A 23,015-nucleotide genomic window follows, 5' to 3' on the forward strand; every position below is an offset into this window, starting at 1 on the left:
AATTCAATACTCTCTGTCCTCAGGGAACTTTCTGTTCAGGTAGAATATTCCAAAATGTATTTTGGAAATACTAGTAAAATGAGATCCCTTGGTCAAAAACGTCTGAAGAATATTGCTTATTTTATCTCCAGTCATCTTAGAGATTCTCATTGTATATAAACATATTATAGTTCTGAGAAGTCTTACAATAAAGAAAGTTCTATGTAAGTTGGCTATGGTGGCACACACCTGTAATGCCCACAACTCTGGAGGCTGAGGCAGGAGAATTGCTAGTCTGAGGTCAATCTTGGCAATTTAGACCCTGTCTCAAAAATAAAAAATGAAGGGGTAGTGCTGTAGCTCAATGGAATAGCACATGCTTAGCATGTATAAGGCCCAGTATTACAAAAAAGAAAAGTTAAAAAAAGAAAAAAGAAAACTCAATGAATATATGTTTAATCCCTGATTCCCAAATTTATATCACTTAGAAGCCATATATTAACCAGGCATGATGGCATATGCCTGTAATCCCAGTGGCTCCGGAGACTGAGGCAGGAGGATCACAAGTTCAAAGCCAGCCTCAGCAATGGCTAGGGGCTAAGCAACTCAGTGATACCCTGTCTCTAAGTAAAATACAAAATAGGGCTGGGGATGTGGCTCAATGGTCAAGTGCCCCTGAGTCCAATCTCCAGTACCCCCCACATAAAAAAGTTGTGTATTTGTGTAATATTGGGGTTTTTTTGGGAGGGTAGTGGAGAGTGGGGATCAAACTGTAGGCCTGTGGATTATAGGCACATAATCCTGAGCTGCTGGGATTACAGGGGTGCACCACTGTGACCACCTAAGGATATGTTTTAGTTTATTCATTTTGTAAAGATCAAGATTGTGGTAGTTGACTGGGTGCAGTGGCGCATGCCCGTAATCCCAAAGTTTTGGGAGGCTGAGGCATGAGGATCACAAATTCAAAGCCAACCTCATTAATTTAGCAAAGCCCTAAGCAACTCAGTGAGACCCTGTCTCAAAACTTAAAGAAAGAAAGGAAGGAAGGGAGGGAGGAATGGAGGGAGGGAAGGAAGACTTGGGATGTGTGTCAGTGGTTAAGGGTCCCTGCATTCAATCCCCTAGTACTAAAAAAAAAAAAAAAAAAAAAAAGATGATGGTAGTCATTGAATAAGAGTGTCCTTGTCTTCAAGGAGCTCCTTGATTGTAGGAGCAGCATGTACCCACTGTGTAATAATGGTTGTAAGGGAATTACTTGTAACATAGAGGAAAAATTTCAACTTTGGAAGCTCACTCCCTATTTCAAAGTGTGGGTAACCCCTGTTCATCATAGATGTTTGTTTGTCTGTAGTTCTTGCCTAAATAAGATTATTCTTGCTCTCTCTATCTCTCTCTCTCTCTTTTGATGGGGGTCTTCACTGTGTTGCCTAGACTGGTCCCAAACTTCTGGCAGGATCACTCTTTTTTTTCAGTGGTACTGCAGATTGAATTTAGGGCCTCATGCATGCTAGGCAAGCATTCTACCACTGAGCTGTACCTGGAATCAAGATCACATTTTTTTTCTTCCCAGTACCTGGGAACTCAAGGGTCTCTACTGTTAAGTTTTGCTCTCAGCCCTTTTTATTTTATTTTGAGGCAGGGTCTCACTAAGTTGCTGAGGCTGGCCTCCAACTTGCTACCTTCCTGCCTCAGCCTCCTGGGTCTCTGGGATTACAGGTGTGTGCCACCACACCCAGCTCCAAAATCATTCTTCATGAAAGAAGTTATAGGATTAGGGTTGGGGGGAGGTATAGCCTGGTAGAATGTATGCTTAGTATATATACCAGGTCCTGAATTCAATCCCCAGCACCACCCCCCCCAAAAAAAAAAAAAAAAAAAAAAAAAAGAGAGAGAGAGAGAGAGAGAGAGAGAAAGAAAAAAGTTATAGGAATAAAATAGCATAACCTCCACTTTTGCTGGTTCTTCTACTCACTGGTGGTCAATTAAACCTTGCTTATTCGGATAAGTAGCATGTGAACATGAAACATGGCACCTTTGAGTACCCCCAAATTCATTTCCCTCTTTTTTTTTTTTTAAACTCAGGGGCACTTAACCACCAAGCCACATCCCCAGCCCTTTTTTATATTTTATTGGAGACAGGGTCTCACTGAGTTGCTCAGGGCCTCACTAAGTCATTGAGGCTGGGTTTGAATTCAGGATCCTCCTGCCTCAGCCTCCCAAGTCCCTGGGATTTTAGGTGTACACCACCAGGCCTGTTCCCAAACTCATCTCAGTGGACTTACACTAATGGTATCATTTGCAGTGAGCCTGATAGAAGCAGGAATAGGGACCATGTATGGCATTATTACATATTGTTTAATGGATCGAGGCAACCTCTTGAAGGGGTCAGGGTCTCAGAGCTGCAGCAACTTTAAGCATTGTTCCTTTCAAGTAGTTGACTAGTAATCTGAATATTATCTTTCTTCCTTCCCTCTAGATGGTGTCCTACTCTTCTGTTCTCACAGCTATCAGTAAGGTATGAACATAACCACTCACCAGCCAGGTAGGGGCCAGGGGTCAGGGATTTATGATAGTGACAGACAAAGCCCACCTCACATGACCTGTGAACTTGGACGTGTAGCTCTTGATGCCTGGCATTGCTGCCCTTACCATCGGGAGGAAGTCCTGGGAAGTGGGGGCTAGCAATTAGAAGCCAATTTTTAATATTAGAAGGCTGCTGAATCTGAAACCTGAGATTGGAGGAAAGAGAAGCAGGGGCCCTCCCTGTGCCATCTGCTCTGTGTGTGAGATCCAGGGGTTGACTGGGGCATTCTTTAGCTTCTGTTTTTTCTACAGTTTGATGACTTTTCCCGAGATCTGTGTGTTCAGGCTTTGCTGGATATCATGGACATGTTTTGTGACCGACTGAGGTAAGGTCTGGGTGACAAGATTCTCATCTAGTATTCTCTCAATGCAAAGGAGAATCTCCTAGCACATAGTCAGATCAGTTCTGTGGGTTCCCACTTTTTTTCTCCCCACCTGCCAATCCCCATCTTTCCTATTTATTCCCTTAGGACGAAATGCCTCTTTACTTGGAATAGCTCATTTGAAATCTTGTCTGGTGGAAGGCAGCCAAGTTCGGTGTCTTCCCTGGGACTTTGCTAGCTTTCCAACTCTATTCCCTAGTAGGGGAGTGCCAGAGGCTCTGGGGAACATTGGTGTGGGTCAGATTTCAGCCTTTGGAGCAGAGACAGATTTTGCATCCTTTCCTGGTAGCTGTCACGGCAAAGCAGAGGAGTGCATCGGGCTGTGCCGAGCCCTTCTCAGCGCCCTCCACTGGCTGCTGCGCTGCACCGCGGCCTCTGCAGAGCGGCTCCAGGAAGGAGTGGAGGCCGGTCCTCCAGCCACTGGGGAGAAGCAGCTTGCCATGTGCCTGCAGCGCCTGGAGAATACTCTCAGCAGCACCAAGAATCGGGCCCTGCTGCACATCGCCAAACTAGAGGAGGCCTGTATGTCCCCTGATTCCCTGTGCCACTATTCTTGTAGCTGTTCCTTTTAATTGAGAGGGGAGAGGCAGGATGCCATCCCACTTCTTTCCAGGAGGATCTGAAACCATCCCACTTCCTTTTTTCTCTCCCCATAAGCATTGCATACATCCCAGGGACTTGGGCAGGGTGGCATCCGAGCCAATCAACCAACAGGTATTTACTGAGCATTGTCGTCTGCCCAGCACTATGCCAGTGCTGGGGGAGGGGGGAGGGGGGCTCCCAAAGGAGCATGTGGCAGGGTCCCTGCCCTCAACAAACTTACACACTAGTGGGGAGCAAGACTAGTACGTCAAGACAACTACACTGACTGTTCTTGTTTGTCTCCATTTTACTCATCTTCTAGAAGCAAATAACTCTTGAATTTGCATATGACCTGAAATATCCCTTTAAAACTCAGTGCCTGTCAGGCCTGTGTACCATCCATCTCTTGATTCAAGTTCAGATACTAAATGTTGGAAGTTTCCAGAGCCTGAGAATAGGCAGATTTGTGGGAGGAAAGCCTTCCATTATTCCTGGGGGGTCTTGAGGCCACAGTCTTGCTTGGACTGTGGTGACTCAGAACCACCTAAGTGCTATCTAGCACTCCTGATAAGGGCGCTAGAGTGGGTGACACCCAGTGTCCTGGGTTGGAGAGCTTAGTCTATTTATTACTTCTCTAAATATGTTTTATTGTCTGGGAATGCAAAGTCCAGAAAGAGAATCACTGTGTCAAAATAGACTATTTTGACAGTTTCTTACCTACTTTGAGCATGTGATGTTTACTGGCTAGAAAGTGAATGAATATTTATTTTTAATGGATCTCAGGTCTTCTTTTCCCCCTATACTACACCATAGTTAGTGGACTAGTTGGTGCCATTATTTATCATTTGATTCTCTGGAATTGTAAGTAGGATAAGTGACTTATAACTAAGTGATAAGTATGCAGTACAGACCATGAGTGCAGGCATTTAGGAGAGAGGCTGGTGGGTTAGACCAGTTGGGCAAGTTGTTCAGGGAACAGAGCCATGAAGGATGTATAGCTGAGGCATTTTAGAAGGGGAGAGCCCCAATCGCCTAGCCCAGATGAAGGGTGGGTAGCGTGTAGGATCCCAGCTTGCCCACAGTGGAGGTGATGGCCACTACGAGGCTGGCCTTTCTAATTGGCTGCTTCTGATGCAATTTGTGGTCACTCTCCTCTTTGTGCCTCTGGACTCTAGCCTCCTCACTTTTCTCTTTCACTGCCTACATGTGCCTGCCTGGTATATAAAGTCAGTTGTGTGTGGCCCCAGGAAGTCAGGACTTGGGAATGGTTTTAAGGGGCTCTGGCCTTTGGTGCTCACTCCCTTCTAGTGCATGCTGCCCTCATGGCCCAGACCTTTATGTCATCCTCAGGGAAAGCCTCCCTGTGTGGTTTTGTGGGCCCAGGAAGTGCCATAATTGAGGAGTTTGAGAGCAGTCTCTACTTCTCCTTTGTTTCCCATCATGTTTCTGCATTTCTTTTTCTCTGCCAGCCTCCTGGACTGCCATTGAGCATTCTCTCTTGAAGCTTGGGGAGATCCTGGCCAATCTCAGCAACCCCCAGCTCCGGAGCCAGGCTGAACAGTGTGGCACACTCATTAGGAGGTACCCAACTTCCAGGGTGAAGGTGGTGAAGGGAGGGAGAGGAAGTACCCTGGGGTGTCATGGGAAGCTGTGGTACCCGGTCTGTCTGTCCTCTTGCTCTCACCTTCAGTCCCCAACACCACCGTGTGTCTGTTCCCCTCAGCATCCCCACCATGCTGTCTGTGCACTCAGAACAGCTGCACAAGACTGGCTTTCCCACTGTGCACGCGGTGGTCTTGCTCGAGGGCACCATGAACCTGACTGGTGAGACGCAGCCCCTGGTGGAGCAGCTGATGATGGTGAAGCGCATGCAGGTGGGAGAGGCTGAGTAGCTCCCCTTTTCCTAAGCTGAGCTGGCCCTCTGGGGAAGGAGGGAGGATTCTTCTGATTTTCATGGAAGGAATAGGTTTTCTCTTGGTCCCTGATGCTACATGAATGCCAGACAGGCACAGACCTATCATTTAACCTTAGGTCCCTTGTTCTCAGCACTAGAACTGGGGAGTGGCCCTTCTGTGCAGTCACCGATCCAGCCTCATCCCCAGAGCCTGCAGAAGAACAAAGGTACAGGGCACCCAATCTTATACTTTACCCTTGGATCTTCTACAGCATATTCCCACCCCACTTTTTGTCCTGGAGATCTGGAAAGCCTGCTTTGTGGGACTTATTGAGTCCCCTGAGGGCACGGAGGAGCTCAAGTGGACAGCTTTCACCTACCTCAAGGTACCTGAGACAGCCGAGTAACAGAATCCAGTCTAGGGATAGATCTATAGGAGAAGCAATGAAATGCTGGATCTTTGTGCTGTGTGCCTCCTGCTAGCATCTGACCCAGACTGCTAAGTCCCCAGCACAAGTTCCAGTTGATTATTTTCTCTGAAAGTTCTGGGCCTGTTTTTAGCCCACTTGACAGGACTCTGTTTTTTTCTTGCCACGAGGTGCTGTTTAGGTTGTCATTGGTCACAGTGCAGGGCGGCTGAAAGAGTCAGAGAAAGCAGTCCTGATCCCTCTTGAAACTTGGGTTCCACTTTGCAAATAGCATTTCTTTGTTGAGTCAGCAGAAGTGAGCGATCCCCAGGTCCTTTTTGCTGAGGGGAATCAGGTGCTTGGGTGCCCATGGACTTGAACATGGGTCTTTTTCTTTTTTTTTCTGTGGTGCTGAGGATTGAACCCAGGGCTTTGTGCTTGTGAGGCAAGCGCTCTGCCAACTGAGCTATATCCCCAGCCCCAGACGGATCTTTAAGAGTGCTTTCATATCAGGGCATTAATGTTCCTGTCACTGTGTCCAGGGCAGGGAATGGGGGGCCTTCAGTGGTGGGTGAAAGAGAAAAGAAATTGATTTTCCTTTTTTTCTTCCCATCTCACTCCTTAGATTCCACAGGTTTTGGTGAAGTTGAAGAAATACTGTCATGGGGACAAGGTGAGTTGGAGAAATGAGATGGGAAGATGGGAGCAGCTAAGGGTATTTCTTCCCCAGAGAAATAAGGGCAAGAGGAGGGTCCTTTAGACCCTGGCTGGGCAGTAGAGTGTTTTGTGCTGGGGAGAAGCCTAGAATCCCATGGACGTGCTGAAGCACCTGTGTGCATCCTTGCACACACACCCAGGTTCTAGACGGGAGGCGTCTCAGTCTGGTCCCTGCATCAGCAAGGTTGCCCACAATGGTTGGGCCAGAGTGGACACATGGGAAACAGTGATACCTTCAACATTTCCCCACCCAGCTACTGGGGATAGTGGTGGGCACAGCCTATTTGAGGCTGTCATACCCAGCATGGTGTCCTTGTGAGCCTGCACTGTAGGCTGCAGGAGACATGGAGGACCTGGAATCCAGTGGAAGTTTCTGACTCTTTGCAGGACTTCACTGAGGATGTCAACTGTGCTTTTGAGTTCCTGCTGAAGCTCACTCCCTTGTTGGACAAAGCTGACCAGCGCTGCAAGTACGAACTCCTCTGCTTACCTCTGTGCTGCTAGAGGATGCCTGGGCCCTTCCCTTGCTCTCCATGCCAGATAAATTTCAGGGGATTCTGTTTCATTGTTGGTAGGGGCAGGAGGCTGTAGCCCTATTTTTGTCAAGTACCCACAGTCCCTCTGCCTTCCTTGGGCACTCCAAATTGTCTTCATTCTGAAGGAGGGAAGAGATAGGGCAGGAACCCCTTCCTCAAAAGCCCCAGCTCTGTGCCCATTTCCCTCATTTGTTTTCCCTCACAGCTGTGACTGTACAAACTTCCTCCTCCAAGAATGCAATAAGCAGGGCCTTCTGTCTGAAACCAATTTCGCCAATCTTGTGGCCAAGCGGTAAGTGCGAGTCCATTTGGGCTGCCTCAAGGGCCCCATGACATCCCTCTCTCATGCCAGACTGACTGCTGGTACCTTTCCTTCTTCTGTTTGAACACTGGGTTGCAGGTGACTGGCACCATACCTTGTAGCACAGGGAACTAGGGGGGCAGAGAAGATGCTGACTTCAGCCCAGAGTATTTATACTCTCAATTGCTGCTCTTCAACTCACCCTCTTTTGTGATCAAAGAAAAATTTCAAATTTTCAAATTCAAATCTTAAATGAAAATAGATATAATGACTCATAACAAATTGAAGTGATTGCAATATCGAATACCCTTTCATAAATGTCACCCCAGCCCCAAAGTTGTTTTTTTCTTTTCTTTTGGCGGTGCTGAGGATAGAACCCAGGACCTTGTACGTACAAGGCAGACGATATACTACTGAGCTACACCCCAGGTCCCAAAAATTTCTGTTTCCCATCTCCTCTGTGCCTCTGCTTCTGAGCTTGGACTAGGAAGTGTATCAAGAATTTCTCTTGCTTCCTGTCTCCTACTCTTGCCAACTGGTCATGGCCATAGCTCAGCAGATCGGGAGCATGCACCCCAGCAGAAGTCATCAGAAAATGCCAACATCCAACCGAATCCTGGGCTCATCCTCCGAGCAGAGCCCACTGTCACAAACATTCTCAAGGTGAGTGCACCCTTCCCTTGCCACCAGGGTCTTCTCTTTCTTCCTTCCAGTTTTCCTCCGTTTTCAAATAAATAAACGGGTCTCATGAACCTCTCTTGTCTGACTTCCAGTCATAGTTACTTTAGAAGTTTAGAAAGGGGGAAGGCAAGGGCAGTTACCACTGCAAGCTTCGCCTATAGGTGTTTCACAGATGCCATCTCACAAGGACATAGTAGCCAGATGCAAGGGTGCAGGCCTGGGATCCCAGTGACTTGGGAGACTGAGGCAGTAGAATTACAAGTTCAAGGCCAGTCTCAGCAACTTAGTAGGACCCTGCTCAAAATAAAAAATAAAAAGAACTGGGAAGTAACTTGGTGGTAAAACACCTCTGGGTTCAATCCTTAGTACTGTGGGGATGGGGACAAGGACACAATAGTCAAGCTCCCAGGAGTGACCTGATCTGTCCCCCCACCATCATGAGAGTATAGTTGGGAGGGATGGATTGTGAGCAGGGTTAGATTCTGGGAAAGGTTTCTAGCTTGGAGGCAGAAAGATTAAATTGCAGAGTGTGGTATGCCAGCTATTGGAGACATATGAAGAGAGGAAATGTGCCTGGGTGTATCTGGGGGGGTCTTCAGTATTCTTCAGGACTTGACTTCCTGTCCTGTCCACAGACGATGGATGCAGACCATTCCAAGTCCCCAGAGGGGCTGCTGGGGGTCCTGGGACACATGCTGTCTGGAAAGAGCCTGGACTTGTTGCTGGCTGCTGCTGCTGCCACTGGGAAGCTTAAATCCTTTGCCCGAAAATTCATCAAGTGAGGAGGATTGAGCCCTTGACCTTGGAGGGGAGGACATTCTAAAGGGAGGAAGAAGCAGAGTAGGAGTGTGGCACCTGGGTCTGGGTCTCCCTTGAGATGCACAGGCCAGAGCAGGACATCCTAGCCAGAGACCGTGACAGAAGAGCCAGTTCTTTTGACTCAAAGAGCTTCCTTGCTCAGTTATTAATAAAGAACTCCATAGTTCTGTTGCCTTTTTGAGTTTTCCTGGAACTTGAAATACTGAACATTGTTCCATTCAGTGAGCTATACTAGGCCTTAAAAATCTTTTAATAATAGAAATAACTCTTTTTTTCTGTCATGATTGTGTTCATTCTAAGCTTAACCTATCGATTCTAGTGACTGCCTCTCTGAGCATGCAGCCCTCAGTGCCTGGCTGTTGCTCAGTTCTTACCCTGGCCATTTCTTCCACAGTTTGAATGAGTTCACCACTCATGGCAGTGGAGAGAGCAGTAAGTCAACTTTGCAAGACCTCAGTGGCAGTAAGGAGGGTGTGGAGGGAGGGGCTGCCTTTGCTCCTCCTGTGGCGGCTGGGTTCCCTCCTATGAGCCATGACTGACTAAAGCTTTGGGGAGCTTTGAGTGAAGGTGATGCTGGGAACAAGATCTTCTAATACCATCCCCTCGCTTTTCTCCCACCTGCACCCCTAATGCTTTGTTTGTGTATTGGAGGATACACAAGGATTCCAAGGAAGGGATGATGTTCTAATTGAGACTCAAGAAAAGGATTCTGAGCCTTAAAGCTTTGAAGGAACCACATGGTCCCTGACCTTCCTTAAGACAAATCCTGGGCTAGTGATGTGGCTTAGTGGGAGAGTGTTTGCCTAGCATGCACAGGACCCTGGCTGGGTTCAGTGCCTAGCCCCACTAAAACAGAACAAAGCAGCAACAACACAGTTCTGTTCTCCTGATCCAGACACGGGCTTTGGGTCTTTGCCCTGGGCTGAGGGGCTGGCCTTCTTCTCCTTTCCACAGCCAAAACAGCTTCAGTTCGTGCTTTGCTCTTTGATATCTCCTTCCTCATGCTGTGCCATGTGGCCCAGACCTATGGCTCAGAGGTGAGTGAGAAGAGAGCAGGTGGGTTAGGGGATAACAAGTGGGTAGGGCAAAGGTGAAGCAACCAGTCAGTAACTTCCCCCACCCCATAAGTCTCCAGCCACTTTGAGGGGTGGGGTTTGTTTGCCATTGATCAGAATTTTTATTCTGATTCAACTAATTGATAATATAGCTTCTTTAATGTTATTTTTGTTAAAACCTGAAAAATGCATTTGTATTATGTTGGACAAATTCTTTGAACTCTTAGGGCTTTAGTTTATGTGTGAGGTAGAAAGTGTTATTCTGGATTATATTGCAGTTTCTTTTTAAGTTTTTTATTGGTGTATTGTAATTACACATAATAGTGGGATTTGTTATGTTTTCTCACATACATAAAGTATAACAATATAATTTGGTCAGTTCGTTCCTCACCAAGCCAGTTGGTGTTACTGGACTCAGAAATCAGGTGCCCACCCCTGGGGGAAGTCAATAGATGCCCCTAGTCACACCCCACATCCTTCAGTGCTGCAGTCACACCAGCCACTAGGTGGCAGCATAGGCCCTGTCTGCATCCTTTGAGATCAGGACACCCGCCCCTCCCAACCTTCTTCAGGCTGGGAAGGAAATACAGGGGGCAGGAAACAAATTCATTACCAGGCTCACCCTTCCCACTTAGCTAGTGCCTCTCCTTTCACTCTTGTCCAGGTGATTCTGTCAGAGTCGAGCACAGGAGCAGAAGTACCCTTCTTTGAGACCTGGATGCAGACCTGCATGCCTGAGGAGGGCAAGATCCTGAACCCTGACCACCCCTGCTTCCGGCCTGACTCCACCAAAGTGGAATCCTTGGTGGCCCTGCTCAACAACTCCTCAGAGATGAAGCTGGTGTTAGTGGTTTGGGTGCCTGCTCCGAGGGCAGTGGTGGGGGTGGGGCTGAGACCCTTTCTTCTAAGCTCATCCATATTCCCCTGTGGCAATTTTCCTTCTACCACCAACCCTCTATAGGCAGATGAAATGGCATGAAGCCTGTCTCAGCATTTCAGCTGCCATCTTGGAAATCCTCAATGCCTGGGAGAATGGGGTACTGGCCTTCGAGTCCATCCAGGTAGCCCCGCCTTTCCAGGAGCTTTTCTCTTCCCTGAGACATTGATAGCTTATTGTATTTCCTAAGCACTAGAATACCTTTAATTCAGAGCTCATGGTTTGGTTTCAGTCTGCCCTAGAATGGTAGTCTTAGCCACTTCCTCTCACCCAGGTAGCTCTGGGAAAGTCAAACTTGTGGTAGAGAGGTGTAGATTGTGACCTAAGACTATACTTGCTGCACCCAGCTGCCCAGGGGAAGTGATGGCCAGGGAAGGGGAGAGAGTAGCCCCAGTCACACTTTTTCTCTCACCTTAGAAAATCACTGATAATATCAAGGGAAAGGTATGCAGTCTGGCTGTGTGTGCTGTGGCTTGGCTTGTGGCCCACGTCCGGATGCTGGGGCTGGATGAGCGTGAGAAGTCACTACAGATGATCCGCCAGCTGGCAGGACCATTGTATAGTGAGAATACCCTGCAGTTCTACAATGAGAGGTCAGTAACCTGTCCCTGCCCTTCTCAAACTCTGCAGGTGTGTTGTGAAAAGTCAGCATCTATAGTAACCGACCTCCTTCTCTTCTCTCACCTTCCCAAATATGCTGCTCATTCATGCCCTCACTTGCTTGTGTTCTCACTCACGTCCTCCCATCCAAGTACTGGCCAACCCGACCCCATTTAGCTTCTGAGATCAGGCAAATTCAGGGTAGCATGGCTGTAGACTTGCTCACATTCTTTTTTGTTCTTCCCTATCCCTCCCCCCCATTCTTATTCACACATTCATTTAGCTGACTCAGCAAACATTGAATGTGTATCTCTATGCCAGGAGTGTTTTAATCCAGCACATCTGTGCCTCAGAAATGGAGACCCCAAACAGCTTCAATTCATTCCCTCAGAGGGCTCAAGTTCTAGAGAACTGACTGAGTAGAAAAGCAAAGGGCTTATCTGACTGTGTCGCTCTCGAGGAACTATGAGCCATCTGTGGATTTGACAGCCCTCCCCAACTGATCTTTGCAACCATTTGCAGTCATATCCTGACTCTTGCAGGACCTCCCTGGTGACTTCTGCTGTGTTGAAATCAGTTATACTGGTTCCATGTGCTTGACCTGTCAGTTGTTTGGTTTTTTTTTTTTTTGAACTGTGACAAGAAGCCAATAACAGAAAATTGACCATCTTAACAATGTTTAGGGGCTGGAGGAGCAGGGGTTGTGGCTCAGTGGTAGAGTCCTTGCCTAGCGTGTGTGAGGCACTGAGTTCAATTCTCAGCACCACATATAAATAAATAAAATACGGTCCATTGACAACTAAGAAAATATTTTTTTAAAAAGTGTACGATTCAGTAGTATTGTCTATGCACATTGTTGTGCAACAGAGTACAGAAGTTTTTCATCTTGCAAATCTGAAACTCTGTTCCCACTGTCGTCTGTTGTACCCAACAACAACTTCCCTCCTCTAGCCCCTGGCAACCACCATTCTACTTTCTGTCTCTGTGAACTTGATGACTTTAGATACCTCATATCTGGAGTTAGGCAATATTTGCCTTTTCATAACTAACTTATTTCACTCAGCATAATTTCCTCAAAATTCATCCATGTTGTAGCATGTGACAGGATCTCCTTCCTTTTTAAGAATGAGTAATATCCCATTATACGTATATACTGTATCTTAGTTACCCATTCATCCCTCTGTGGACACTTGGGTTACTTCTGCATCTTGCTGCTGTGAACATGTGTCTAGTGACAACTCACAAGGCAGCTGTCGAGGATATTTTATAAGAGAGATGTGGAGACGTGGCTGACGTGAGGTTCAAGGGACTCTGAAGTCACTCCTGCTTTCCCTTGCTCCCTTCTTTTTTCCCCTCTTCTCTCATTTTCCCTCAACAAATCATGGAATATTAGCTCTGATGTCACCCATCCTAAGCACCTTAAGACCTGTTGGGCAAGGAACAGTGAGAATCTGTGGCTCCATTGTGCGGGTGAAAAAAGTGACTCTGAAAGCTGAAAGTGATAGACCTTCCCTGAGCTGCACAGCATTCCCAGAACAGTTAGAACTCAGACCCCTGTCATATACACAGCTGAAGTTTCTCATAACAGGATCTGAGATATATGCATGTACTTGCCAGCTCTCAGGGCCGGGAAGATTCCTGTGGGGCAGCCCTTGGGCCCTCTCCTGGAAGTGACAGTTTACTTTGGGAGGAGGCCAAGGCTGGGTGAGGATGCCCCCCCACCAACGAAGCACTCAGCCCAGGGGGAAGTGATTGTATTTATTTATTTCAGAGAGTTGGCAAGATCCAGTCCTGGGGGATGGGGAGTGTTGAAGAGGGAGAGGTTAGAGAAAATATAAATACATTGCTAGATCCACTTGTGGATCCAGCACTTGCCTGCTGTCTTTACTAGGCTTTAGGCTCAGCAGGTGAGAGCCCAGCCAATTCTAGGGTTGTGGGGTTTTCTCCTCCCCCAGCACAGAGTGATGTTGATTCCCCATAACCCAAGTCCAAGGGAAAGTCTGGCCTGCATGTGTCTTCCTGGCTCCTGCAGGGTGGTGATTATGAACTCAATCCTGGAGCACATGTGTGCAGATGTGCTACAGCAGACAGCCACTCAGATCAAGTTCCCATCCACCGGGGTGGACACAATGCCCTACTGGAACCTGCTGCCCCCCAAGCGGCCTATCAAGGAGGTATTGACAGACATCTTTGCCAAGGTGCTGGAAAAGGGCTGGGTGGACAGCCGCTCCATCCACATCTTTGACACCCTGCTGCACATGGGAGGTGTCTACTGGTTCTGCAACAACCTGATTAAGGTACTTGGGCTGGGTGTCTGTGGGCTGGACACATGGGCTGGGGCGGGCAGGTGTCCTCAGGCTTGGACCCAGCCTCTAACCTGGCTGGCCAGGATTCTCTGTAAGAGGCTGCTGTGAGCTGAGCAGCCTCCGGGGAATACAGAGTATGGATGGGGGTAAGGGGACGTAGCACCCGTGGCACCCTACCCCTGCCCTGTGAGCCTACAGGAGCGGCAGGGTGCTGAGGAGCAGCTGGCCCTCAGCTCCTCAGAAGTCCGGCTCTCTGCCCATCAGGAGCTGTTGAAGGAGACGCGGAAGGAGCACACGCTGCGGGCAGTGGAGCTCCTCTACTCCATCTTTTGTCTGGACATGCAGCAAGTGACTCTGGTCCTGCTGGGCCACATCCTGCCTGGCTTGCTCACTGACTCCTCCAAGTGGCACAGCCTCATGGACCCCCCCGGCACTGCACTGGCCAAGTAGGATTCTCTTCAGAGCCTGCCTGGCTCCCACACCCTGGGTTCCAGCCCCTCCCACCAAAAGTTAGGCACCCCAACCTGTACCACCTTGGGAGCTTGTGTGCTGTGGGCGAGTCCTGTCAGGAGGGGCTTGGTCAGTGTGGACACAGATACATTGTTCTGGGCCTCTCTAACTGTACCTCCTTTTCCTGGAACCCTTTGTCAGACTAGCTGTATGGTGTGCCCTGAGTTCCTACTCTTCCCACAAGGGACAGGCGTCCTCCCGGCAAAAGAAGAGACACCGGGAAGACATTGAGGTAGGAGCCTCTCTGCTTACTTATTAATTTGTTTATTCACATTTTCTGAGTGTTTGCTGGTAAGAGAGGCCTTCTTAGGAAGTTGGCAGGGGCGGGGGAGTCAGACATGGGCGTTGCCTCTGCCTCAGCTGACTGGGCCTGGTTGGTTGAGAACTGGAGAGATGGCTTATGGTGGGCCCCCAACTGCCCTTGGCCAGGGTCCTGTACGCTCACTGGGTCTGTGGTAGGGGTGAGGCAAGGGACCAGTATGCTGGCAATGCTGATACAACGGAGGGCTGTGGGCTCAGACTTGAGCTTCAGTCCTCTTTGCTGATAACTGGAGGATTCAGAGGTATGTGTTAGTGACTCTTGCTCTCCAGGATTACATCAGCCTCTTTCCCTTGGACGACATGCAACCATCAAAGCTGATGCGACTGCTGAGCTCCAATGAGGACGACGCCAACATCCTCTCGAGTCCCAGTGAGTGTGTGGGAGGGCTGCACGGGCCCCTCCTTGTGTGGGAACTCACTCCCCCGGGAAAGCTGCTCAGCTCTGATCCCTGCCATGGGCCTCAGCGCTGCGCCTCAGCTACAGCCTCACTCGCCTGCGTCTGTGCTGGCTGGTCAGTGTGTGGCAGGGGCTTGTCATTTTGTCCCCTAGGGGGTGATCTGTTGCTTACCCCTGTAGACAAGGTCGCTGTTGGCTACTGAAGAAGCTCTCTTCCCCAGGTCCTCCCAGCTCCACAGCTGCCCCTCCCCCGCCCGCCTCAGCACAGGGTTAAGGGGTGTCCCTGCACCAAGTGAGTTCACCACCTCGGCACAGCCTGTGCCATTGACTCACCAGCTCTGGCCTTCCTTCCTTCCCCCTGAAACATGCCCTGTGGCCTGGAGCAGGCCCAGGCTGAGACTTGAGGCTACTTCCCGCTCCTCCTGCCTGAAGAGCAGCACTCCCCAGCCCGCTTCCCTGGATGTCATTACCTTCTCACTGTCCTCCCCTCATTGTGAGGCTTCCTGCCAGTGGCTTCTTCAGTGGTGTTTAATTTCTCCTGTTCCCAGAGGTTTCTCCTAAACCTAGAAATTTCTTTGGGACGTTTTAGACATTGGGGAACCAACCACAGGCTTGAAAGATACTGGGTCTGCCACCTTTAAACCTGTGGCAAGTTACTTTGCAAATCTGAGTCTCAGTTTCTCATTTGTAAGATGGGCATTGAGAGGGTTAGCGGTGTAAGCCATGTGAAGTGCCAGCATCGGCCCTGGTGGTGCTCGTTAGTTCTTCTCACTCATCTCCTGTATTTGGGGCTCTACTTTGACTCTTGGTCTAAAGACCTTAGCACAGCACACACAAGACCCTCCGTGGGTAGAGGACGGCTGAGGGCTGCCCCCAGGAGAGCCAGTTTTGAGTGCAGTGCCCCCTCTGCTCTGTCCCACAGCTGACCGGTCCATGAATAGCTCCCTCTCGGCCTCTCAGCTCCACACAGTCAACATGCGGGACCCTCTGAACCGAGTCCTGGGTGAGTCTTCCCAACTGCGCCTGAACCTGGGGGCTGAGCTGAAAAGAGCTCCCTTTCCTCACGGGAGGCCAGGAGGCCTTGTCATCTGGAAGAGGGTCCCTCACGCCCTTCACTGCATGTCCCCGTCCCTCCCCTCCCATCTCCCCTAGTTACTAGCTCTCTTGTCTCCCCAACTCCCATTTGCCCCTCTTCCTCCTGTTGTTTTCCTTTTTTACTTTCTCTCTTTGATATGCCCATTTGGAGTACTTCTAGCACTTGTTTCTTTTCCTTTTTCAGTCCCACCTTCTCCCCAAGTCTGACCTGTTCTCAGATCCTCTCATGAATTCTCTTGCTCTCTCCCTCCGCACAGCCAACCTGTTTCTGCTCATTTCCTCCATCCTGGGTTCGCGCACTGCTGGCCCCCACACCCAGTTCGTGCAGTGGTTCATGGAGGAGTGTGTGGACTGCCTGGAGCAAGGCAGTCGAGGCAGCATCCTGCAGTTCATGCCCTTCACCACTGTGAGTACCAGGTGTAGATGAGGTGGTGGCAGGCCTTAAAGGTCAGGGTTCAGGGGCCAGCCCTCAGAGAGGGAAGGGCCTTCTTCCTCCTGGGACGTCACACCTGCGTGAGCTACACCAGCGAGCAGCTGTTTGTCCATGTTTCTTTACAGGTTTCAGAACTGGTGAAGGTATCAGCCATGTCCAGCCCCAAGGTGGTTCTGGCCATCACAGACCTCAGCCTGCCTCTGGGCCGCCAGGTGGCTGCCAAAGCCATTGCTGCACTCTGAGGGACTTAGAGTGGCCACAGTGAGTGGCTTGGGATGGTCCCAGCCCAAGAGCCTTGGATGGGAACAGTGAGGAAGATGAGTCATCGTTGCTCAAGTCTACATGCTATGAGAACCCTTCGTCAAGTTTCCAGATTTTTGCTCCTCTCCTGACTCCTAAACACCTCCTGGTTTCTTTTGTAATTTCCTCTCCCTTATGCCAATGCCTGAAGAGCATGAGCATCCTGGATCCCCAGCCCTAGCTGGTCACCCACATACCAGAAGTAGACTTACCTCTGAGAAACTTTATTGATATGTATGTGTATATAAATATATTTTTGTAATAAATGAGGGGAAACTCACTTGTAAAATAAAAGTCCTTATGGGTCCTTTAAGTGCCTCCAAGTGCCTGTGCTGCCTGGTCAGGGTGGTGACTTCTCCTTGCACTCCCCGCTGCTGTGCTTTGGCTGGGAGGAGCTCAATCCTGTGGTGAGGAGGGAGGAGAAGGAAGAGGTGCAGAGGCAGGTAGGACTCTGGTTCCCGGTTGTCTACTCAGGAGGGCAGGGCAGGGCAGGGGGTGAGAACAGCTGCTTTCCCCAGACCCCACTGGGCTGGAAAGGAGAGGCAGCACCTCCCAGCCCTGAGCCATACCGTGAGAAGGGGGGTTCTGGCAGAAGGCCCAAGATGCTGGGGCAGGGTGTCCTGCTCTCCTGTCATACCCCGCCAAGTCTGATTGACCCACAGATTGATCTACCCCCTCTAACAAAGGAGGTGATAAGAGCAGGAACCTCTTAACCCTTCTTTGTCCACAGCCCACTCTCCAAGCCCTGAGGCAGAGGGCCCTTAGCCATCCTGCAGGGCGCTGACCCTGCCTAAGGACCAGGTGGGGAAGGGAATAGAGGTGACTGAGGAGCCACAGCTGGGAGGGATTGGGAGGATGGTGGCTCCGCTTGGTGTGGGGAGGGGCACCCTTGAACCGTGCAGGGACTCTTTAGCTAGAGGTGTGCCTCACACGTGTAAGGAGGCAAGGACCCTGGCCTCCAATGGCCACATCCCACCCCACCTCCAGGCCGCCCTGGGACTCCTTCAAGCCACAGGCTGAGCCAGGCAGGAAAGGGCCAGCTGGATGTGCGCTCTGTGAGGAAGAGATAACCAGGCCTGGAATTTGAGTTCTGACCCAAGTGGTCACCAAACGCTCAGCTTCCTCATCGGTAAAAGACACCTCATCTTCTCTCCTTTTGGGCAACTTTGTGAATGGGCTCAAGTTTATGGCAGCTGGTGAAGTAACCAGCCCTGTGCACATGTTCAAGACACCCCGGCTGCAGCCCAGTCTGCCTGTGTCCGGCCTGCTGAGCCCACCCCCAGCCCCAGGCCCCATCAGTCCATCTGCCTCTGTCTTCCCCGCAGTCTGTGGCTCCACAAGGACAGGCAACAAGTGACTTTTTATTGATCTGTCCCTAGCACAGCACAGCATCTGCACAGAGTAGGCATCCAGGTGGCTCATGCTGAGGGAGAGAGGGCTGGGTGAGCTAGAGGACCTGCCTCCTCCCCAGCTTCCTCCCCACTCCCTCTGGCTTCTCCCACCATTCACCAGCCCCTGGCCAGGCACCAGCTGGATTGAAGGAGGAGGAAGGACATTTACTGGAGACAAACACTTTATTATCCTCAGGTTACAATGAAGAGTGGGGGCAGGGTGGAGGGTGAGCAGTTGGGCTTCCTTTCACACCACACTCCCCTCACCATACCCCTCTTGTCTTCTCCCTTCCACATTCTTAATCCCAGTCCAGACCTAAAGGGGAATCCCACCCTGGTTGGGGCAGGGGCAAGAAAAGAGGACGCTGATGCCTGAGCTCCCTGTGCTGGGAATCAAAACATGCCCCCCAAAATCACAGAAAAATATTAGACTCTTCAGGGCCAAGACTCCTAGTCCCAGCTGCCTCTGTTTCTCCAGGGATTTAATAATGCCTATGGGGATGGGGCTGTGAGGGGACGCAGGACCTGGCTGACCAGAACGAGGGATACAGGATCTACTGCTGTTTAAATATTAAACAGGGATGGCTTGTCTCCCACATGGGAGATGATGCTTCCCAGGTCCCCAAGGTAGATACCTCAGGGTGTCTGTGGCTCTTCTTAGTGCTCACCACAGAGCCAGGGCCAGGAAGCAGCTTCAGGAATAAATACTTGGTATTTACCTATCTACCTCCCATTCCAGGGGACAGGAGGACAGGAGACTTTCCTCACTGCTACAGGCAGGAGAATGAAGCTCAGAATTGAAGGGAAGGACACAGAATTCTGGGGCTCTGTTCTCTCTTCCCTGTCTTTAAATATTAGGCTTAAATAAGCATAAATATTAAATAGAGATAAATACACTGGATGGGGAGGGCTCTGCTCAGGGCTCAGCAAGGTGGCGCAGAACACGGTACACCAGCTCCAGGAACCTGTGCAGGTGGGAAGCAACCAGGACACCTCCTGCCCGGCGCTGGAAGGCAGAGGTGAAGGCTGGCATGGTGCCCTGGGTGGGCTGCACGGCAGGGGCCACCTCCAGGTCTTCCATCTGTAGGGGAAAGAAGAGATCAGGGATCAGGCTTTGCTGAGCAGGAGTTACTACAGGTAGGAAATGCTGGGAGCTGTCGCACAGGTCGGTGGTGGAACTGAGACTGTCTAGATCCATCAAGACCCTGAGACCTGACTCCTTGCCCTGGGCTGGAGGGACTGCAGGTAGGCCAGAAGGAGAGTCCTGGAAACGGGGGTGCGGCTGACTGCACAAGGCCCCCAGAGCATGCTTCCTTGGCTCTAGCGAGCTTCCGGGATGCAGTGTGGGCATGCCAGCGTGACCTGGTCTCCACCCCTATCACGTGCCTTTCCCTACAGGGCTCACCTGCTGCCAGACAGTGGTGGCAAAGTTGGCAACATCCAGCTGTAGCGTGTCCACGGTGGGAGATAACTCAGGGGATATCCCTGCCAGGGCCTGCAAGAGGCCCTGGTAGAGGAAGAGGCCACTCTGGAGTTGGTTCAGGCAGCCTGTCTGGGGGGTAAAGTAGGAGAGTTTGGCGCCTTGTGGGGTGGGACATGCCCTCTTCTCAGGCGCCCTGGCATAGGGGTGTGGCCCCTCCCCCTGCCCCTCCTCTGTCCCCTGTCCCCTCCAGGTACTCACCAGCTGCAGGGCCTGGCTGGAGCAGCTGCTTAGGGGAGCCTGAGGAATGCCCAGAGAGTGGCCGAGCAGTGCCAGTTCCTCAGGATGGCACAGCTGGTAGGTGGCACACTGGGAATGGAAGGATGTTGAGGAACGTGTGCCAGGGCCAGGTTGCAGGCTGCTCCTTCCTAAGTCTCTCATCTCTTGGGACTTCCCTTCCCTCCGCGCTGTGCCCAGTTTCTCAGCCCCATTCCACTCTGATCCCCAATTCTGACTGCCCCGGGCCCTCCCCTTCCCCCAAGTGCGTGGCCTCCATCTTTATCCCGTCTGTCCTGGCCAGCACCAGCACCCCCAGCACTGCCTCAGCTCCACTCCTCTAATTTTCTTCCATGTCCCCATGTGTCTCACTCTCTGGGCCCCTTCCTGATGACATCTTCCCAGTTCCCTTCTTGTTGGCTCCCATCCCCTCCCCTCTCCCTCTAGCCCTCCCTTGGGTCTTCTTTCCTCCACACCCTCTGCTTCCCTCTCTCCACTGTCTCTTGCTCACCAGTTTCTCTTGTAGCACCGAGCCTTCCGCCTGGATTTTCCTCACTTGCTCTGAGCACTTGAGCACAAAGCTCTGGGGCAGGGGCAGGGAACTGGCGGGGTCTAGGGGCGCAGCCTCTTGTCCCGTCCAGCATGCACTGTGCCACAGCAGTAGCTGCAGGGCTGAAGCAGACCCGGCTCAGGAGATGCTGCCCACTCCCACCTGGGTCCCTCCCGGGGACAACACTGAGTGTCTCCAATCCCCATGCCCAGAATGGGAATCCCAGCCCTTCTGCCACTCCAGACTCCCTCCCATACCAAGTGGATAGGTAGTCAGGACACTCACCCATCAGCCTCACAGGGCTCCGGGCAGCAGGTTCAGCCATGGTTTTGTGGGGTCTGGGCTGCAGACTCTGGGCTCTGTCAGGAGCCAACTCCAGAGGGCCTTTATACATAGCCCCATGGAGGCCTGGGAGGAAATTACCTGGGGTTGCGACTAATAATGCTTAGTAATAACTTCCCAGGATTTATGCAAATTTGGTGTCCAGGACAATGCAGAGGGGTTGGGACAAAAAGCTGTTTGCGAAAGTTTTGTGAAATTGTGGAATCTCTGATCCTTCTTTGACGTCGAGTCCCCCTCAAACTCTCTTCCTCCCCTCCAGCCCCACCCAGGCCTAAACTGCCCCCAGGGTGTTTGAACAGAACAGCGTCCAGAGGCTGAGCCGCAGATCAGAGCCCAGGAGGCAAGAGTCTGATCAGACTGACAGGGAGGAGGCAGACCTGAGGACGCTGCCTCTCTCCCTCTGGCAGATGTGCTGGGCTAGCTCCCTTTGCCCCTCTCCTTGGGATTCTCATGACACTTTTACCCTTTTTTTTACACTTTTATTTTAGTAAAAATTCTAAAAGAGAAGGCAGAGCTAGTTGTTCCCCCCCCCCCTTTTTTTGTCACTGGAGATTGAACTCGGGGGCACTGGACCACTGAGCCACATCCCCAGCCCTGTTTTGTATTTTATTTAGAGACAGGGTTTCACTGAGTTGTTTAGCGCCTCATGAGCCACAGGGATTACAGGCGTGCACCACTGCGCACAGTTACTTGTCCCCATTCTTATCCCCAAACTCCTGCAGGGACAGGGACCTGAGATAGGACATTGGAGTCTGGCCTCCTGTGCCCACCTGAAACTTGGATATGCACCATCACTCGTTTCAGGCTGTCCTGTCCCGAGCTGATTAGTTGGGAACTCCCCAATAACCCCCACCCATGACTCATTCCATTAAGCCCCCGGAATCCCGGCAGAGGCTAGAGGAAACAGGATGCCCATCCTGAATGAAGTAAGACCATTTGGGGCTCTTGGCTCACCTGACCTTGCCCTTCTACCTCCCTGCACACTACCCGGGTGCACTACCCCTTGGATAGAAGAGTTCCTGGGCTTTGGAATTGGGGGGGCGGCTGAGACATGTGACTTCCCTGATAATCCATTGCCCCAGGGAAGAGGCTGCCAGCCAGAGTGTGCTGGCCTGAGGTGGACATGGGCAAGGAGTGAGAAAGAAGAAAGCGCCTGTCTCTGTACCTAGAACCCTGCAGTGTTAGCAAGGGAAATGATCTGGGATTCATTCCAACTGGGCCAGAGAGGGAAGTGTCTTGCCCACAAATAGCAGAGCTGGAATTACAACCTGGACTCTGCCTCGGTCCTGAGATTTTCCCACAAGGTATGGGACCTACCTGGTCTGACTGACTGCACCCAGGCTGTCACTTTCTGAACTAATTTACCCTTCATCTGTCAAGTCAAGGAACATATAGAATGCGGAGAGCTGGTGTCTGATTGGGCAGGGCCATCTCTGGGGCAGGAGGGCCCTCTGGTGGACATAGCTGGCAGGGACATCACCTGACAATCTGTTCACATCTTGCTTTCCTGTCCCTCTGTGCTCCTTGCTCATTAGCTATGTAGTTCACCTTCACACACGGATGGCATTTCCATCTGTGCTCAACTCCTCAGGAGTCAAGGGTGGGTTCAACAGAACTATGGAGGGCAGGAAGGCAGCGTTCTTATTTTCTTTCTCTCTTTTTTTTTTTTTGGTACTGGCGATTGAACCCAGGGACAATGAACCAATGAGCTATACACCCAGCCTTTCTTTTTACTTTTTTTTTTTTTTTTTTTTATTTTGAGACAGGTTCTCACTGAATTGCTTATGGCCTCACTAAGTTGCTAAGTCTGGCCTTGAACTTGAGAGCCTCCTGCTCGGTCTCCAGAGTTGCTGGGATCACAGGCATGTGCCACTACACCTGGTCAGGGCGGCATTCTTAAACATGTTGGCCAGCACTTCTGAGCACCTCTTACACGTAGGCACCTTTCATTATGCTTTTGTCATTTCATTCTGCCAGCTGATTGGCATGTTATAGATGAGAAAGGGCCTGGAGAGGTGAAAACACTTGACCAAGGTCGCAGAGCTAGTCTGCGAAAGAGTTGGAGAGGGTAGGTGCTCTTCCCCAAGTCCCTGCCGTCTCCCCATATGCTGCCTTCCTATCCAGATAGTGTACATTTTGGATAATGGCTCAATCCAGATTTCAGCCCCACCCAGGGGGGTTATCCACCAGGGGAGGATAA

The 23,015-nt window shown here is 50.7% G+C and overlaps 2 protein-coding genes across 7 annotated transcripts in view; one reads left to right on the forward strand and one right to left on the reverse strand.

The window, feature by feature from the left end:
• MED24 (mediator complex subunit 24) overlaps positions 1 to 17,115 on the forward strand; it is a 36,637-nt gene extending 19,522 nt beyond the window's left edge. For 4 of the 6 annotated variants that reach the window (XM_079135238.1, XM_079135234.1, XM_079135233.1 and 1 more), the window contains exons 4-27: positions 2,456 to 2,494; positions 2,815 to 2,888; positions 3,235 to 3,467; positions 3,603 to 3,659; positions 4,997 to 5,108; positions 5,251 to 5,401; positions 5,694 to 5,807; positions 6,454 to 6,501; positions 6,933 to 7,015; positions 7,287 to 7,373; positions 7,934 to 8,045; positions 8,699 to 8,841; positions 9,277 to 9,314; positions 9,837 to 9,919; positions 10,602 to 10,780; positions 10,899 to 10,998; positions 11,292 to 11,467; positions 13,507 to 13,771; positions 14,045 to 14,226; positions 14,432 to 14,522; positions 14,882 to 14,981; positions 15,931 to 16,011; positions 16,361 to 16,509; positions 16,662 to 17,114. In XM_079135238.1, coding sequence (XP_078991364.1) covers positions 2,456 to 2,494; positions 2,815 to 2,888; positions 3,235 to 3,467; positions 3,603 to 3,659; positions 4,997 to 5,108; positions 5,251 to 5,401; positions 5,694 to 5,807; positions 6,454 to 6,501; positions 6,933 to 7,015; positions 7,287 to 7,373; positions 7,934 to 8,045; positions 8,699 to 8,841; positions 9,277 to 9,314; positions 9,837 to 9,919; positions 10,602 to 10,780; positions 10,899 to 10,998; positions 11,292 to 11,467; positions 13,507 to 13,771; positions 14,045 to 14,226; positions 14,432 to 14,522; positions 14,882 to 14,981; positions 15,931 to 16,011; positions 16,361 to 16,509; positions 16,662 to 16,778 — 2,814 coding nt within the window. In that variant the 3' untranslated portion in view covers positions 16,779 to 17,114. Of the gene's footprint in view, positions 1 to 2,455; positions 2,495 to 2,814; positions 2,889 to 3,234; positions 3,468 to 3,602; positions 3,660 to 4,996; positions 5,109 to 5,250; positions 5,402 to 5,693; positions 5,808 to 6,453; positions 6,502 to 6,932; positions 7,016 to 7,286; positions 7,374 to 7,933; positions 8,046 to 8,698; positions 8,842 to 9,276; positions 9,315 to 9,836; positions 9,920 to 10,601; positions 10,781 to 10,898; positions 10,999 to 11,291; positions 11,468 to 13,506; positions 13,772 to 14,044; positions 14,227 to 14,431; positions 14,523 to 14,881; positions 14,982 to 15,930; positions 16,012 to 16,360; positions 16,510 to 16,661 lie in introns of all 6 variants that reach the window. The other 2 variants (XM_079135237.1, XM_079135236.1) reach the window with 2 other exon arrangements.
• A 172-nt stretch (positions 17,116 to 17,287) lies between these two features.
• On the reverse strand, positions 17,288 to 20,971 carry CSF3 (colony stimulating factor 3). Its single transcript, XM_079135246.1, has 5 exons — positions 20,759 to 20,971; positions 20,435 to 20,595; positions 19,909 to 20,016; positions 19,633 to 19,779; positions 17,288 to 19,308 (listed from the first exon to the last, which is right to left on the reverse strand). The coding sequence occupies exons 1-5, from the start codon at positions 20,865 to 20,867 to the stop codon at positions 19,144 to 19,146; spliced, it is 690 nt and encodes a 229-aa protein (XP_078991372.1). The 5' UTR covers positions 20,868 to 20,971; the 3' UTR covers positions 17,288 to 19,143.
• Positions 20,972 to 23,015: the final 2,044 nt, after the last annotated feature.

This window comes from Sciurus vulgaris (assembly GCF_902686455.1).
Source record: "Sciurus vulgaris genome assembly, chromosome: 3".
In the NCBI taxonomy this organism is placed as follows: domain Eukaryota; kingdom Metazoa; phylum Chordata; class Mammalia; order Rodentia; family Sciuridae; genus Sciurus; species Sciurus vulgaris.

Excerpts from the sequence above, each read along its gene's own strand:
- CSF3 (XM_079135246.1), bottom strand. The coding sequence starts at position 20,867 with ATGTATAAAGGCCCTCTGGAGTTGGCTCCTGACAGAGCCCAGAGTCTG. Across the intron at positions 20,596-20,758 it reads GAGCCCTGTGAGGCTGATGG|CCCTGCAGCTACTGCTGTGG; the intron begins GTGAGTGTCCTG and ends GGTCTGCTTCAG. Across the intron at positions 19,309-19,632 it reads CCACCACTGTCTGGCAGCAG|ATGGAAGACCTGGAGGTGGC; the intron begins GTGAGCCCTGTA and ends TTTCCCCTACAG.